General features: G+C 41.8%; 1 protein-coding gene across 4 annotated transcripts in view; it reads left to right on the top strand.

Moving 5' to 3' along the window:
* The window catches only part of LOC140200886 (uncharacterized), a 78,688-nt gene that overhangs the window by 26,199 nt on the left and 33,681 nt on the right, over nucleotides 1–18,808 (top strand). For 3 of the 4 annotated variants that reach the window (XM_072264528.1, XM_072264529.1, XM_072264526.1), the window contains 4 exons: nucleotides 2,568–2,837; nucleotides 7,560–7,904; nucleotides 9,417–9,677; nucleotides 13,531–13,872. In XM_072264528.1, the coding sequence (XP_072120629.1) occupies nucleotides 2,568–2,837; nucleotides 7,560–7,904; nucleotides 9,417–9,677; nucleotides 13,531–13,872 (1,218 nt within the window). The remainder of the gene's footprint in view (nucleotides 1–2,567; nucleotides 2,838–7,559; nucleotides 7,905–9,416; nucleotides 9,678–13,530; nucleotides 13,873–18,808) is intronic. The other variant, XM_072264530.1, reaches the window with a different exon arrangement.

Genomic DNA, 18,808 nt, shown 5'->3' with positions numbered 1-18,808 from the left:
TCCTGTGGTGGGGGTCCAACCTACACCAAAGGTAACTTGACAGAAGTGTACAATATTATAAGAGGCATAGATCAAGTGGATAAGCAGAGACTTTTTCTCATGGTGGAAGTGACTGATAGGAGGGTCCTTAAATTTAAGGTGATGGGAAGAAAGTATATGGGGTACTATACAAAAGTCTTAAGCACATATATATAGCTAGAGCACCTAAGACATTTACACAATACTGTATTTGTCAATGTAGAGCAGAGAGGGAATTTGTAAATCTGTTGGGAGCAAAGGGTGTTGAGAATGGTCAGGGTGGAGCACCATGGGAGGGGTGTGGCACAGTTGGCAGAGAAGAAATGCCAAGGGTGGGGTAGTAGCACGGTTGAAGATGAACTAAGCCCTGAGGCACCAGACAAGGTAATTTGATTCCAAACAATTGGTATATTGATCATTACAGAATATCTCTCTGGTGCTTCACGCTCTCTCCCCTCTCCAATCTCCTTTTCCCAACCACGATTCCCCTCTCTCTGCCCCTTTCCCACATTTTGTCCATAATCAAGATCTACATCAGAACCAGGTTTATCATCACTCATCTATGTCAGGAATTTATTTTCCACGGTAGCAGTAGATGTAATATATAAAATTACTAAAGTACTCTACAAATGTCTTAGGCACCCTAGCTACATAAATGTGCCTAAGACTTCTGCACAGTGCTGTAGCAATTTAATGTATTGCACTATACTGCTACCATAAACAAAATCAAATTTCATGATATATGTGAGTGATGATAAACCTGCTTCTGATATGGGTCTCTATTGTGGACAGAGTGTGGGAAGAGGGCAGGGAGAGAGGAATCATGGCTGGGAAAAGGGGAATAGAGAGAGGAAGGAGAGGGAAGCACCAGAGAGACATTCTGTAATGATCAACAAACCAATTATTTGGAAGCAAATGACCTTGCTTGGTGTTTCAGGGCTGGTTGATTCTGCACTCATGCTACCCTCGTGTCATGAAATTTGTTATTTTTTGCAGCAGCAGTAGAGTGCAATATATAAAATCACTACAGTACCATGCAAAAGTCTTAGGAACACCAGCTATATATATTGCCTAAGACTTCCGGCACAATGCTGTAAGTTAGGCCACTGCTAGAATATGGTGTGCAATATCTGGTCACTACACTAAAGGAAGGACCCTGAGAAGATTCATCCAGCTGTCATGTGGCCGGCAACAATGAATATAGAATTGAGTCAGGTTTTATAAAAGCAAACAAATATTTATTAAACTTTGCTCAAAAACAGTGAAATGTATTTAAACGACTAACTTAACAGGAAGTTTACTGCTATAAGGCAACTCTGGAATAGTTCTTAAAAGGGTAAATGGGAAAACAGTTCTTAAAGTGGTAAATTCGAAAATAGTTCTTAGAACGGCAAATTCGAAAGTCCAAGAGATTTATGCAGTCAATTAGGAGAGACTTTCCTGAAGTAAAGAATTCCTTGAAGACGTGTCATTACTGCTGATCCCAGCAGGAACCTGCCTTGTCCGCAGGATTCAGGACGACGGAAATAAACGGCTTAAAAGGAATTGACCTTCTTCCCAGCGAGCGAACCTTGCACGAACTTCCTTGCTCTTTTGGCAGGAGTTATCTCAGATGCGGGTCTCTATCTCTTGACCAAAGAATCAATAAGGTCGATCCTTTACGAAACTGCCGAACGACACCAACTTTACTCGACTCGGCGAAGTCCTGAATTGTGGTAAGGTCTTCACTCTCCAATACTACTTATAATAGAAAGCAGAACTCCACTTTAAAACAAAATTGCGTCATCAGCTGAAGACGCAGCAAAAACAGAGCATCCAACACAAAACTAAACTGAAAACCTAACTGCGTCACATCAGGGGTCTCTTTTTATAAACCTGTTGAGAACAGGTCATCATGTGACCTCACTGGCAGGAAAATTACATCATGTGACCTCCTCAAGACCATTACATCATCCTCATAAGACAGTCACAAGACATCCATGAAGTATGTAACACAGATTATGCTTGAGAAAGGATATTTCAGTCATGGGGTTAATTCGTTTCCCTTGGTGCAAAGGATGCTGAGAACCAGATGGGACCTGACAGAGGTACATAAAATTATGAGAGGCATAGACAGGGTATTTAGTAGGAATCATTTCCCATGGCAGAAGAGTCTAAGACCAAAGGACATAGACTTAATTGGTAATTGGTCTGTCATTGTCCCATGTGAAAACTACGTTTACATGCCATCCCTACAGATAATTTCACCACATCAGAGCATCGAGGCAGTATGAAGAGTAAAGTAATATCAAGTTGCAGAACATAGCGTTACCTTTACAGAGAAGGCCATTGTCCAGTTCTTCCATTCTGACTATGGTAGAGCACGATGAAGAATTTTCAGGCCTACTGTATTATGCTCTGCATTAGGTGCTCTCATCCAGTTTGGCCTGACTCCCTTTGCAGAAGATATGTATGCAGATAATGGTGACCTTATGAGTTCAGTTTGTACCCAATAATTGGTCTGTGCACATCACCACTCACTCTGAATCTCACTGGTCTGTTTCTCACAGTTGAGGTAAGCCCAGAGCGGCCTGTGGTGGGCAGTGACGTCACCCTCAGCTGCACCATCTCCAGACGCCCAGATACCGTCAGTCTCTACTGGAAACCAGTGGGCGCATCCCAACAGAACAGGAGGAACACTGATCAGATCCACCTGAATAACACCGTCTATCTGATGGTCCGACATGTTGCAGTGGAGGATGGGGAGTTGTACGAGTGTCAAGTGTGGGAAAAAGAAAACATTGTTCTCACAAGCAAAGTATATTTTACTGTGAAAGATGGTAAGTGTCAATGCTTGCTGTTAGATACTGAAGAGGCATGTTAAGATGTCATCATAGTCAGACAAAACCTGACTCTCTGCCTGAAGGGTACATAAAGTGGGGAGGTGATATCTTGGCTAGCGAAGTGTGGTCAAAACCATTTGAAAGGGCAGATTCTGAATTTTATCCACTGAATGCTGTGCCTTAATTCCCAGGAATTACATCACTGCGTGATTGGAGCATGGGGATCGTACTAGCTAACAAAGTACTACAGTAGTGAATGGCAATAATACCTGGGCCAGGACTGGAAATAACATGATTTCAGTCCAGATTTCTCATAATTTTATATATTGCTGCCACAAAAAAAACAAATTTCAGAACATGTGTGGGTGATGATAAACCTGATTCTGATATGGGTCTCCGATGTGATCTGAGAGTGGAAATGGGGCAAAGAGAGGGAAATCATGGTTGGGAAAAAGGGATGGAGCAGGAAGCACCAGAAAGACTTTCTGCAATGATCAAACAAACAGTTGTTTAGAATCAAGTGATCTTGTTGGTGTCTCAGGGCTTGGTGCGTCTGCACCCGTGCCACACCCTGCCCCAGGCACTCTTCTCGGTCACCTGTCGCAGCTCTAATGGTGCTTGTCATAGTGCTAGGAGCAGGGCAGTCCTACCTGAGTTATAGGGCGTGTTTGAATATGTTAGGACTTTATTCCCTGGATTTTTGGGGCAAGATTATCTTCTGAGGGGTATTGATAGGGTAAATACATTCTGGCTCTTTCCCTTCAGGCTGGGTGTGAATAGAACTAGAGGTCATAGGTTTTGGCTGAACGATGAAAATTTTAAAGGTAATCTGAGGGGAAACTTCTTCGCTCAGAGAGTGGTGCAAGTCAGGAATGTGCCGCCAGTGGAGGTGCTGGATGAGGGTTCAATTGCAACGTTTAAGAGATGTGTGGATAGGTACATGGATGAGAGATACCGATGAATTTCTTTGGCAGGAGAGTGGTTAATCTGTGAAATTTATTGCCAGGCCAAGTTATTGGGTGTAGTTAAAGCAAAGGTTGATGCAGCGGGTTCTTGATCAGAAAGTTACAGGAAAAAGGTAGGAGAATGGGGTAAAGAGGGATAATAAATTAGGCATGAAGGAATGGTGGAGCAGATTCATCGGGCTGAATTGCCTAATTTTGCTCCTATGCCATATGGTCTGATGGTAAGGGGTATGGTCCTGGTGTGGGTACATGGGACTAAGCAGGAAAACAGGTCACCCTGGACTAAATGGGCCAAGTGGCCTGCTTTTGGTCTGTAGTGCTCTATGGCTGTATAACTCTACAATGCTGACTGATGAGGGAGGTCCACTCAGGTCAAAGTTGGCTCACCAGACACCCTAGCGACTGACCACAGTTACAGTGCATTCTACTGGACCCAGCAACAGGCTCATTGCTTCTAGCCAGATGGTCCTGACTTAAAGCTAGGGGCTATGATGAGAAATTTGCTGATGATTTCAAAATTATTACCAAGGTTAATTGCGAGAGAGCAAATTGTAATGCTGCAGGAATTTATCATTGGACTGGGCAGGTGTGATAATCATGGCAAATGAAGCTTATTCCAGAGGTCGGAATCAGAATCACAATCAGGTTTATTATCGCTGGCATGTGATGTGAAATTTGTTAGCTTAGTAGCAGCAGCAGTTCATGCGATACATAATCTAGTACAGAAAAAAATAATTATTATAAATCAACAAGTAAATCAATTACACATATTGAATAGATTTTTTAAAAATCGTGCAAAAACAGAAATACTGTATATTAAAAAACAGTGAGGTAGTGTCCAAAGATTCAATTTCCATTTAGGAATCAGATGGCAAAGGGGAAGAAGCTGTACCTGAATCGCTGAGTGTGTGCCTTCAGGCTGCTGTATCTCCTACCTGATGGTAACAGTGAGAAAAGGGCATGCCCTGGGTGCTGGAGGTCCTTAATGATGGACGCTGCCTTTCTGAGACACCGCTCTTTAAAGGTGTCCTGGGTACTTTGTAGGCTAGTACCCAAGATGGAGCTGACTAGATTTACAACCTTCTGCAGCTTCTTTTGGCCCTGTGCAGTAGCTCCTCCATACCAGACAGTGATGCAGCCTGTCAGAATGCTCCCCACAGTACAACTACAGAAGCTTTTGAGTGTATTAGTTGACATGCCAAATCTCTTCAAACTCCGAATAAAGTATAGCCGCTGTCTTGCCTTCAGGCAAGGCTGAGGGTGCATGATTAATGGTGAGTTACTGTGCAGAGGAACAGAGGGATTGTGGGGTTCATATGCTCAGACATCCGAAGGTATCAGGGTAAGCAGACAAGATGCTTCTTGAGGCAAATTGAATGCATGGCTTTATTAGTTGAGAAAAGGCCTGCAAGAGCACACAGGTCATGTATGAAACACGGCGGAGGCACAACTACACAGTTCTGGTGAGCTGACAACAGGAAGGAAGCAGTTGCACCTGACAGGAGAGGGAATGTACACATATATTGGCCAACTGGGGAAATGAAAACATGATCTATGGTCGGTTCCTGAAGTAAAGGAAGTTGAGGTGTTCAAAACCATTAGAGATCCAGACAGGGAGAATCCCTTACTTTCAGCAGAGACCGAAATAACTTGGCAACAGATCTGAGAGGATTGGTGGGAGGATTAGAAGAGATTTGGGGAAAGCTTTTCTTTATACACAGAGCGATGAGCACGTGGAGCTCACTATATGAAGGTAGTGAAGTCAGAGGCTGTCATCTCATTAAAAAGTACCTGAATGAGCACAAAGTTCTGTCACTCATAGACTTCTGCACTTGGAGGATTTGCAGAAGGATCTCCTTTTCGCCAGCAGTATTGTCATGGGCTAGTCACATCACTGGCATTGGCCTTCCTGCTGTCAAGACATATATACAGAATGGTGCCAGGAAAACACCAGAAATATGAAGGATCTCACCAACCTTCATGGACTGTTTCCCACCTCCATAAGGAAGAGGCTATGCAACATCCATGCCACTCGAAAACATTCATTATCCCACCTCACCACCCCTGCATACATATCACCAAGCATCACTTTATGTACAATACTGTGCAAAGGTCATCGGCACATATATTGTATATGGCCAGAGTGCCTAAGAATGTTGCACAGTACTATATATGTCAATGTGGAGCCAGGAGGAAAGGATGTTGAGAATGGTGAGGGTAGAATGCTGCAGGAGGGGTGTGGGACAGGTGGTAGAGAAGGAGAAGGGATGCCAGGAGTGGGGAGGTGAGGGGATGCTGGTGCAGGTTCAGACACACACGACTCTGAGACACTAGGCAAGGTCACTTGATCCCAAGCAATTGGTTTATTGACCATCACAGAATGTCCCTCTGGTGCTTCTTGCTTCCTCCCTTTTTCCAACCATGACTCCCCTCTCCCTGTCCCCTTCCCGCTTTCAGTAAACAATGGAGACCCATATCAGAATCAGGTTTATCATCACTCACATATATCATGAAATTTGTATTATTTGCAGTAGCAGTATAGTGCAATACATAAAATTACTGCAGTACTGTGCAAAACTCTTCAGCTCCCTAGCCATACATATGTGCCTAAGACTTTTGCACAGTACTGTATATATGATCAATCCAAGTATATAACAGCTACTTGTATGTTGTTTTATGCAATTGTTTTTATATTTATATTTATTGTGTTATCTATATGCTTATTATGTTTTTATGCTGCATCAGATCCAGAGTAACCATTATCTCTCCCTCTACCCTCCCTCTACCCTCCCCTCCCCCTCCACCTTCCCCTCCTGCCCTTTCCCCTCCCCTGCTCCCTCCCTCCCTCTCCCCCCTCCCTCTCCCTCCCTGCCCCCCCCGATAATAAGGTACTTAGTTGTTGTTGTTGTACTTGAGCCTGGTGGTATGTGCTTTAAATCTTTTATACCCCTGCCTGATGGAAGGGGGGAGAAGAGAGCATAGTCAGGGTAGGGAGGGGTCTTTGACTATGCTGTTTATCAAGGCAGTGGGAAGTATGGGTAGTGGAGATCATTGAACAAAGAAGTAGCCATTCACAATGATAAAACCCATGAGTTAACTCCAACTCAAACAGTGATATTGTTTGACGCAAACCTGCGGGATTGCCCATTTACACAGTGAGGTGAGCTCTGGAGGAAAAAATTTTTTTCAAAGAGGGCTCAAATTACCAAGCCTATGACATCACTGCACAAGATAATCAAACTTTATTGAGAAAAGATTCTACAAAAACATTTCTCTGGGAACTTCTCTCTTTTGACCTCAGGACTGTATAGTTTTCAAGTTCCTCAGAACACAAGGTAATACAAAGTCATCCCTTCCAAAGAGAGATATGGGGGAATTTCTTCAGCCAGAGGGTGGTGAATCGGTGGAGTTCCTCGCCACAGACAACTGTGGAAGCCAAGTCTTTGGGTATATTTAAAGTAGAGGTTGAGAGTTTCTTGTTTAAGAAGGATGTTAAACTTTGCGGGGAGAAGGCAGCAGAATGGAGTTGAGAGGGATATTAAATCAGCCATAATGGAATGGCAGAGAAATTCAATGGGTTGAATGGCCTAATTCTGCTCCTATGTCTTATGAACTATAAATTGATCAATATAAATCTGAAGACCAAAACATAAAGTTTTCAGAAATCGGTGATCAATAATTTTCTGCTATTTTCTCTTTATCTGAGAAATCATTGAAATGTGTTCTAACGTAGTATTCTCCATGTCCATTGCAGAATTATATCAAAGCCAAAAAACCATATATCGTTCAGGCACAGGTCAGAGTGAACTCTACCTGATCTGTTTCCAGAGATCTTATTCCTCCTGTGATAGTGCTAGGTGGATTTGGAATGCACATCTTCACCAAATCCAGAGCAGAGAAGTAGTGACAGCCTCAAGATCACAGTCAGTCCAAGCTGACACGACTTACTTCAGGAATCGAGTGGTGACCACAGTGCTGAAATTTAATGGCAATGATTTCAGTGCACGCATTGTCCCAGTGCTGTCTGAAGATGCGGGAGTTTACAAGTGTTACATGGATTCTGTTCTCATTGTGACCATTGAACTAATCACAGTGAAAGGTAGGAGAGCGACGCTCAGTCATTAATATACAATAACTTCCTGGCATTAAAAAGTTTTAGCAACACTCTTTTAAAAACAAAAGGTCACAGAAGTCAATCACAAACAAGATAAAAATCTGCAGGTGCTGGAAATCCTAGCAGCACACACAAAATGCTGGAGGAACTCAGCAAGCCAGGTAGCATCCATGGAAAAGAGTACAGTCGACGTTTCAGGCTGAAACTCTTCGGCAGGACTAATGCTGCCAGCTCCCTCATGTAATTAACCCTGTTTCAGGACTAATACTGAACAAATGCGTAGTTCTAGAAGGATGTTTCCTCACAGCTCGGAGCTCAGGAAGTGGACATCAAGCCATACAGTGAAATATGCCATTTGCATTAACAATCAACACACCAAGGATACTGTGGGTAACCTACAAGTGTTGCCACCCATGCCGGCACCGCAATGCTCAACAGAACAACACAGGGCACAGTAAAACAGAACATACCAAGCATCAAAACAACAACAGTGAAACAAGCCTGTTACTCACACCCGTTCTCTCTCTCACACACACACACACACACACACACACACAGAGTCCTTTAACCCTGGGACAGCCTGTCTTCAGTTTCAAGTCTCCAGTGAACTCATGGATTTACAGACACTGAGCCCCGACTTCCCTAATGGACTTGTGACTCTGGCCATTGGGCCTCAACTGGACTTCTGACGGTCCTTCGGGTTTTACTCTGGACCTCTGATTGACCATTAGGTTCCAATCCAGACCTCTAGTCAACCTCTAATCGTGTTTTGCCACTTATTTTTGACTCGATGAACTGCAGGCACTTCTCCTTTTGCAAGATGTCATTTGGCCTCTTTACTTCCGGGACGACCTCCGAAGGTCATCTGGAGGTAGCTGGTTTTGGACAGTTTTCTTGCAGTTTATTGAGCTGCTTATGAGTGCAAGGGAAATGTATCTGGCACTTTTCATAAGACTCCTCTGCAGCCTTCAGTGTTACTGAGACCTGTGCTTTAACAGAAGTAAACAGTGTCTGTCTTGTGAACAGCAATTTTGTACAAGATTTTAACCAGGAATTGCACAGCTATCGATGTAACCTGCTCCAAAACAGAAATTGCTGGAAACACTCAACAGTTCAGTCAGTATCTGTGGAAAGAGAAAAAGGGTTAATGTTGTCAAAGGGTCTCAGGGTTGAAAGGTTATTTTTGCTGCACTTTCTACTGATGTTGTTTAATCTGCTTGGTGTTGTTGACATTTTCTCTATTTTATTTCAGATTTCCATCATCTGCAGCTTATAATTTAAAAAAACAATACAATTTGTTCACTCTGGGCAACAGAACAGCAGTATTGGAACACATAAATTTCTTGTACTACAAGGATTTCTGTTACTGACAGCCATTAACCCCCAAAATTGCTATTTTTTAAATCACAATGCTACATCTGTTGACTTCGTAAAGATTTCTGAGACAGAATGTCAGCGATGTTATTCAAAACCTTAATTATGTTCTTGTGTCCACAGTCACAGCTGAACCATCTGATTCAGTGACTGAGGGAGACACCATTATCTTGACCTGCTCTGTGTCGAAGGTCACCGAATCAGTGAGATTGTTGTGGATCAACGGTCATGGCAAACCTGTTCGAGAAAAGACACTGAATGGGGAAGAGAAATCTATGAGTTTGATGATTAAGAAATTTGATCGAGACAGATGGAATTGGAAGTGCGGTTTATTCCATCAAGGCAGGCCCCAGCTTTTAGTCCCTTACTACTTGGACCCCAGCGGTAAGTGATGTGGTGTTTGCTTTTTATACAGTACAGTCCCACGTTATAGAGGGATTATGTTCCTGGTGAGCTACCTGAATCACAATTTTCTGTAATGTGAATTATAGACAAAAATTGACAACGTTTGTTGCTTCTTTCACATTTTGTGTTTCCCCCATAAGTTCTATTCTATTCAGTGAATTTCTATTCTATATCTTAAATACCTTTGTGACTTGAGAATTGTCATTACTCAAACTGTGCCTAGAATTCTTATCCAAGGATCGCCTCCATTGTGGAGCAGCTTGTGAGTTCCTGAGATCCCATGAATGATGCAGTCTGGAGCTTAGCTTGACCCTGGGGATAAGGTCAAGGGGGAGGTTCCAAACAAAGAGCAATCGAGAACCTCAGTGGTGGATTTAATGGAAGATGATGACACGTCACAATGACAGTGAAGGTGGAGAAGGGTTGCAGTAGTGAAGGGTCTTGCTTGCCATGACACTGCACCCTGACCTTGAAATGTCAAGGACTGTGTGGTGACTGCAAGAGCACCAGCCTCCACACATTAAACAAAGACATGCAGGGGAATTCTCCATTAAGAGAATATCTCCCAGGAGAAAATCATACTTGACTCTAGTGATTGGACTACTAATTAGAATCTTCTAAATATTCCTGTACTCCCTCCTGTAGATTCTATGCTGGAAGCCCCACATCGATGATCAATGCTTAGAATTATATTGTACTTACTTCAGGGCTAATTGTGTCACTTATAAAGCTATTATTTAGTGCCCATTGCTAATTTTCACTGTGAAGATGCTGACTTCTTGAACCACTCCAATTCAAGTGACGATGGAAGACACAGGAGACTGCAGATGTGTTATAGAGCAACGTACAAAGTACTGGGGGAGCTCTGCAGGTCAGGAAGCATCTATGGAGGGGGAAAAAACAGTCAACATTTTGGACCGAGGCCCTTCACCTGGATCTCTACACAAGTCTGCAATGCTGCCAGTCCAGATGAAGGGCCTCGACCCGAAACATTTCACTACACAAATTAGAATGGAACTCCACCAGCACTGGTGGAGTTCTCGCAGATTTTGTCAGAATCAAGAGGCAGGCAAAGTGCTTCTAGGTCAAAATGAGTGTGAGAATTTACAAGGTGCAGCATTTCCAAGGGCCAATGACTCCGTGCATCTACGTGATAGAGGCTGAGGAGGCTTGGGAAGTAGAAGCTGTGTCAATCGTAAACCTCTGACACAGCACAGCAGAATGAATGGAGCAAAGGGCCAGGGTTGTGAATCAACTTTCCTCATACTGGACGCTGACAGGCCACTTGAATCTTGTAGGAGCCACACTAATCCAGCTAAATTAAAGTTTTTCCCTCCAGAATCAAATAAGGAATCAGGAAGTGAGCTTCTTGTCAAACAATATGTTTAAGGTGTGTGGAGGAAAGTTTAGGGGAGATGGCAGGGAAATATATTTCACACAGAGTGGGTGCCTGGAACATACTGCCAGGGTGGTAATAGAGGCAATTACAATTAGGAGTCATAGATCAGCACATGGATGTAAGCAAACTGGAGAATTATGGACTGAGTAGGAGTGAAGAATTTGATTGATCTTGGAATATGTATGTCTAGGTCAGCACATCATGGGCTGTACTGTTCTATTTTCTACCGTATGTTCTAAGATGTAGTCTCTAGCCTGCTCTCATAATACAGTATTCATCTGGCCAGTCAAGTTAAAGTTAGTCAGGAGTGACATTTTGTTGTTGATGGTGAAGTACTCTGTGTTACAGGAGACATTGATTATAAAGGGCAAGTAGTTAAATAAATTGTTGGACTTGATCTTTGTCTATAAAATTATTTGGCAAGGATATCACTCGCCACTAAATTGACCATGCCTCAATATCAGCCATCCCATGCTATATGCACACATGGACTATTCTATTCTCTGCAGCTGTCACTGGATATGACCGGCACAAGCTTCAGCAGAAATCTCTGTGTCTGGCCTTCGGATGGTCATTGCTAAGGCAGTTGGAGATGGTTGGGTCTGGGATACTGCCCTGAGGAATTCCTGAGCTACTGTCCTGGGGCTGATGTACTGGCTTCCAAATCTCAGAACAACTTCAGCTGTTCCACACACAGGAGCAACTTCATTTTGACTCTCATTGACCTCACTTTTTAAGCCACTCTTTTCATTATTCCCCTTAGTTGCTGCACTTTGCCAAATTCTGCTCAGAAGAGGGAGAAAAAACTCAACATGTTGGGTCAGGTGTTGATTAAGCTACTGGCTTTGTTCTGGAAGCTTCTGGCAAAGTCTTTTGGAGAATTTTGGAGACACACTCATAAAACCATGTCACCACACCTGCGGAATTTACCCTGAAATTAATCAGAGACAATTCAGGGATCAAAATTGTAGTTCTCCTGCCCCGGTAAACTCAGCCACCTCTCGTTGTCACTTCAGAGTTTGCTGTAGCCCCTGAAATCAGATTCAGATTCACATTTATTTATCACTGCATATCAAATACACTGTTTGTGTTAACAAACAACACACCCATCTGCATGGAGCAGCCCACAATTTTTGCCGCACATTCTGGTACCCACAATGCACGGTACATCTTCACAGAATGCAACAAACAATGAAACAACAACAGTAAAACAATCCTCCAAACCCAGAACCTCCAGAGTCTGCTCACATGGAATTCTGACCTTTGAACTGGCTTGGTCCTCACTGCTTTATGATTGGTGATCTTTCTGATCTATTAATGCAGAAAGCAAGATCAAGCAGCCATTATCTTTGAATCTTTATATGCATTGTTTCACACAGGTAATGTTGTTGTTAGCCCCAGTAAATGAGAGAAATAAATAGAACATTATTGTGCATATGTTTGGGATCTGAGAAATTCCAGCACATTTATAATCAGAGTCTTGATGAGAAAAGAACTGTTCCTCTTTCAGCTGGATAGTATGTCATAAGACCATAAGGCATAGGAGCAGAATTTGGCCATTCAGCCCATCGAGTCTGCTCTGCCTTTCCACCATGGCTGATTTATTATTCCTCTCAACCCCCTTCTCCTGCCTTCTCCCCATAACGTTTGATGCCCTGATTAATAAAAGAAAACATCAATGTCCACCTTACTTATACCAAATGATGTGGCCTGCACAGCCATCTGTAGCAATGAATTCTATATATTCACCACCATCTGGCTACAGAAATGTTTTCTCTTCTCTGTTATAAATAGACAACCCTCTGTTCTGACGGTGTGCCCTCTGGTCCTAGATTCCCCCACTATAGGAAACATCCTTTCCACATCCACTTTATTGCCTCCAAGCTAACCAATAACCTTCAAGACCTTGGCCTCAATACTCTTCATCTCAAGTTCTTGATATTATTTATTTATTTGTTTTAATTCTTGTTGTACTCGCACAGTGTGCTGTCTTTTGCACACTTGCTGAGCACCCAGGTTGGTGCGTTATTTTACTGATCCTGTTATGCTTATTGCTCTATTATAGATTTACTGAGTATGCTCACAAGTAAATGAATCACAGAGTTATATATAGTGACTATATGTACATTGATAATAAACTTACTTTGACCTTTGAACCTTTCAATTGGTTTAACATTCAAGGTTCAATAGGTTACAATGAGATCTCCCCCATTCTTCTAAACTGCAGTGAGTACAGACCCAGAGCCTACAAAACTCCTTATCTGATATTTCCTTTGATATGTTCAACCCTGCCACCCTGGTTCTGTACGTTGTTCAATAATTACTGAAGATAAATTTTCTACAATAATGCTAATTGTACATTTAGATTGAGAAGTTATTATCTGAATTCAAAATATGTTCTCTCCAACCCTCCCCCCTCCACCTTTCTTGCAGGAAACAGAACTTCTATTTACTTTTTCCATCAGGAAGGAAACTTTGTACTGAAAGGGCCAGATAATCCTGGGAATGGTTCAATTGATTTGGAATGGAGTCCACACACAGGGCAACAAACCACAAAGCGATTGGCCACTTTTCACAGAGAAGATCAGTGGTGGGCCGCACATTGGACAGATGAGTACAGTAAAACAAACATTTCCCGGAGGTTACATGTGGAGTGGGGTACTCATAATCTGAGAATCCGGAAACCCATCTTTGAACTTGCAGGGCTGTTCACCTGGAATCAGACACAGTCCGGTGGGAGCATCCTGAGACAGTGGGAAATATTTGGGGTCAAAGGTAAGTCCATCAGAATGGAAGAAATATTCCAAACCTAACACTGACACCTTGTTGTGTTACTTGCAATACCCCAGAGCTCCCCCAACTCCCTGCTCGCAACAACACTGGAACCATTTGTCATTAAGTAGTTTGAGCTCTCGAGGATGCAGCTTGAGAGTGCTGACCATGTCTCTGGATGACACAGTTGAAGCCCCACTCCCTATACCACCCTGATTCTCACTGATAACTCTTGTTCTTGACTGTCTCTGTCAGGATCCTCAGCCAGCCAGGATAACTTCACGCACCTCAACACTGAACTGATCCCACAACCCATAAGCTCACTTTCAAGGACTCTACAACTCAGATTCCCAATTTTACTTATTTATCGATCTGTTTATTTATTTACATCTTGTACTTGTAGAGTTTGTTTTCTTTTGCACATTGGTTGTTGCCAATCTTTGTTTCTGTTTAGTTTTTTTCTTTGAGTCTGTTGTATTCATTTTATCTACTATGAAGGCCCAGAAGAAAATGAATCCCCAGGTAGTATACGGTGACATGTATGTACATTGATATTAAATTTACCTTGGGTTTTGAACTTTTAAACAGGTAAAGTTGGTATAAATCATCATAGAATGGTAAAATTATTTCAGAAGATGCAAAATTAAAGTAATTTCTGAGAGTGCAGGAAAATTTACAAGGATGTTCAAAGTTCAAAGTAAATTTATTATCAAAATGCAAATATGTCACCATATACAACCCTGAGATTTACTTACTTCAGGCATAATCAATAAATATATATACAACAAATCAGAAAGGTTCATTCCTTCTCAGATGGGCCAGCTATCTAAGAGTCAAGGTCACATTGACTTGGGTTCTAAAACGGAATATTTTGTTTTAATGTTGGACTCTTCTGGTGATTATAGTAGAATGTCACAAAATCATGAAATTAGTACATTAAGAGGAACATTTTAAAAGATTTGACCTTCTCACAGAGATAACCCCATTAATGTTTTATGAAAAATCATCTCATTCATTTCCCATCAAATAAATAAATTACTAGTTTGTTGTTAAATTTTGATTTTCTCCTTCAAAATGCTGTATTGCTCATAATCTACCAGATGCTTTTGTGAACGGTTTTAAATGAGGCTAACAACTCAAACTAAATTATGTTATGGTAACCAATAGACATCAGACAATGCAATTGATCAATACTACAGTTTTTAGAATGTCTTTTAATTTTAGCAAAAATCTTACAGCAATCAGCACAGTGAAGAGCAAGCTATGTTTTGCACACAACTTATAACTTCAATGGATGACGTTCAATTTAACAAATTAAATTTGGCCACCATCTCAACTAACAATCTGCATATACATCTGTGTAATAAAACTTTCCATCCACTTTTGCTGGAGCTCTGGCTCATGTGAAGCTATAAGATCTTGACATAATTTCTTGACTTTATATTGTTGGTAATATAACTTCCAGTATTTTACTTACAGGAAGAATATTACTGAAATATTAAGTACATAATATTTCAATAACATATTAAAATATAGAAAAATAAATTCAAACCTTAGCTTATTTTTCAATGAAGATGGGAAACTGTACATTTAAGTGAGCTGGATAGGCTTAACTGAGAGGCCAAGTACAAAGAAAATCTAGTCTCAAAGTTCAAAGTATTTTTTTATCAATGTACATGTACGTCACCATATATAACCCTGAGATTCATTTTCTTGAGGACATAATTTTAGCGCAGTATCTCACTGCAGACATCTCGCCTCTCCCGGAAGTTCCGGGAGTCTCCCGCACATTAATAGCGGCTCCCTGATGCCCGCAAATTATGTACAATATCCCAGAAATTAATTTTTTTGAGAGCGAGCGAGAGAGCGCGCAAGAGAGAGAGAGCGCACACGAGAGAGCGAACGAGAGAGTGTGCACGAGAGAGAGAGACAGCGCGAGAGCGCGCCATGGCGGAGTGTTCCAAAAAAAGAAAATATAAGATGTACGTCACCCCAGACTACCCTAAAGTGTACCCCTGCCTAATAGGGGTCAAAAAATAATGACAGTGTTGCTCGCTGCACTGTTTGCAACAGTGACTTTTCTATTGCCCATGGTGGGTTAAGACTGTAAAAGACATGTTGAGGTGAGTTTAACAGGTGTCATTCTTTCATTAGCATAGCTAACATTATTTAAACTAGCTGGCTAGCTGCTCAGGAGCCACTCTATTGCAGACATCCCACCTCTCCCGGAAGTTCCCAGAGTCTCCCGCAAATTGATGGTGCTACCTCCCTGAAATGAGTTTTTGCAGGGTGGGATGTCTGTCACTGCAATCTCCCAGACCCAGAGAGAGAGGGTGTGGTTACATGCATGTGCATCAGACTCCCTTAAGATACTTTTCTCCCTTAAGCTACAGGAGCAGAAATCAAAATGTGCTGACATTACTTTGTAGCGAGCTTGTGGTTCCTTGGGGATCCATAGATAAGCCTTTTGTATTATCTGACCTGACCTCTGAGTGGACAATGGAGTGGGTGGGTAAAAATTCTTTCTTTTAAGTATTGAAACGTGTCTGTTTGGTTAAATGGTAGTGTAGCAGTTAGCATAACACTATCACAGTTCAGAGCGTTCTGAGGATCGGGGTTCAATTCCGATGCTGACTGTAAGGAGTTTGTATGTTCTCCCGGTGAACAGCATAGGTTTTCTCCAAGTGCCCCAGTTTTCTCCAACAGTCCAAAGACATATCGGTCATTAAGTTAATTGGTTAAAGGGGCATTAGATATCAATAGGTGTCTATGTGGGTATTCCTGGGGTGCAACACAAAAATCTTTGTTGACTATATATATATATATGTTTGTTTAATTAAATCAGTACTTGATTACGGCTATGTGGCTTACGGATCAGCTTCATCTTCAAATTTAAAATGTTTGGATGTGATAAAATCTCAGGCTTTAAGATTGTGTTGTGGTGCAGTAACATCATCTCCTGCTTCAGCTTTACTGGTTGAAATGGGACAATTACCCTTGCAGTTGCGGAGGATGAAGTTGTTCTTAACGTACTGAGTTAACTTGAGGGAGCAGAGGAATGATCACCCTGTTAAAAGTGTGTTGGAAGACTGTTGGGAACATCACAAGAAGGGTGTTTTTAGTTTTTGGTGGCTGGGTTCTCATCATGCCAGGAATATGGGTTTGCTGAATTATGTAGTTTGTCGCACTGTAGCTTTTTTGGTAACTTCACCATTTTTGTTCCCAGTGGCTTTAGTTGATTTTAGGTTGCATGACTTAATTAAATCCAAGGAACCTGATATGTCTGATATGCCTGAAAGTCAGTATGTTAAGGAAAATTATTGTAATATGTTAACCATTTTTATTGATCAAAAGATAATTTAACGGGGAATGTTTGCGTGGCTATTTCTGTGCCTGAATTACAGGTAACAATAAAGAAACTTCTTACTAACTAATTATCAGTGTATACTGCTGTGCTGGTTGCCATCATTTTAGGTTTACAGTAGGAGGAGTAAATCTGTCCTTGCAAGGTTATAATTTGTTCAGATTCTTTTTCAGTTTTGACTAGTCTTAAATCAGGTCATTCTAGCAGTAGGTCTGATTTACTGCTGGAAGCTCTTGATTTCATGTTCAAAGTATTGGTCTGCATGTCATCTTCTTATGGGCTCCTGTACATGGTGGTGTTGAGGGAAACGAGCAGGTTGATAGTTCGGCCAAAAAATCTGTTAAAAGTTCATCTGTGGATATAGACCTTCTGCTTAGCAAACCAGAAGCTAAGAGGTTGGTGGGGCTAAGAATTTAGGGGATTATGGCAAGACTTATGGGATAATGGGCATAAGGGAAGACACCTTTACAGAATATGTATAACTGCTGGACTGATAGGGGAAAGGGGTAAGACAAGAAGGGAAGGAATTATATTGACTCAACTTCGAATTGGGCAGACTATGCTTAATTATTCCTTATACCTTGTTGGAAAACATCACTCCGGGATGTGTCGGTGTTGTCATCGTTATGAAACAGTTGAAAACATTCTTTTACAATATGAAGCATACATTGGAAAAAAAAAAGCAAATGCGGGCTGCAGTACCAGCTTTGGGGGTTGACAGATTTCATTTTAAAACTTTACTAAGTTATGGAAGTAACTTTAATTTAATTTACAACATTGTCTTTCATTATTTAAAATCTATAAGGCTTTTTGGGTTAATTTAGTTTTCAGTTGATAAAGAACCAATAGGGGTTTTATCTCCTAAATCTCTACGCCAGACTCCAGTCCAGTTGGTGGGAGTAATGCATTTTTGAGTTGGACTGCCAATCGCCATTAAAAGTCAGAAGAAGAAGAAGCAGAAGGTGGTGAATTGCTCATTGTAAATTGTCCTGTGATGAGGCTAGGGTTAAATAAGTGGATTGCTGAAGGGTATAGCTTGTTCAGCTGGAAGGGTATGCTGTACCACTAAATAAATAAAGTAAATTAATGAATTAATTGGTTTTTTTTTGCTGTGAGACTTCCATAGATAGAAGTTTTATATATACAAATGTCTACAGGTGCTGAGTGGATTGTATTCTAACTGGCTGCATCACAACCTGGCAAGGAAACACCATTACCCAGCAACAGAATAGGCAACTAACATCAAATTTGCTGGTGAACGCAGCAGGCCAGGCAGCATCTCTAGGAAGAGGTACAGTCGACGTTTCAGGCCGAGACCTTTCGTCTCGGCCCGAAACATCGGCTGTACCTCTTCCTAGAGATGCTGCCTGGCCTGCTGCGTTCACCAGCAACTTTGATGTGTGTAGCTTGAATTTCCAGCATCTGCAGAATTCCTCGTGTTTGCGAGGCTACTAACATGGTGGATACAGCCAGTCCACCACAGGCAAATATAGATGAGGGAGAGAAGGGCTCGGATGGGGATAGGAGGCCAGTACTTGGAAGTGTGGATCTCCATCACTGGGTGAGGCTGGTTAG

Source organism: Mobula birostris, chromosome 7, assembly GCF_030028105.1.
Source record: "Mobula birostris isolate sMobBir1 chromosome 7, sMobBir1.hap1, whole genome shotgun sequence".
Taxonomy (NCBI): Eukaryota; Metazoa; Chordata; class Chondrichthyes; order Myliobatiformes; family Myliobatidae; genus Mobula; species Mobula birostris.
This window is presented reverse-complemented; position numbering and strand designations above follow the sequence as displayed.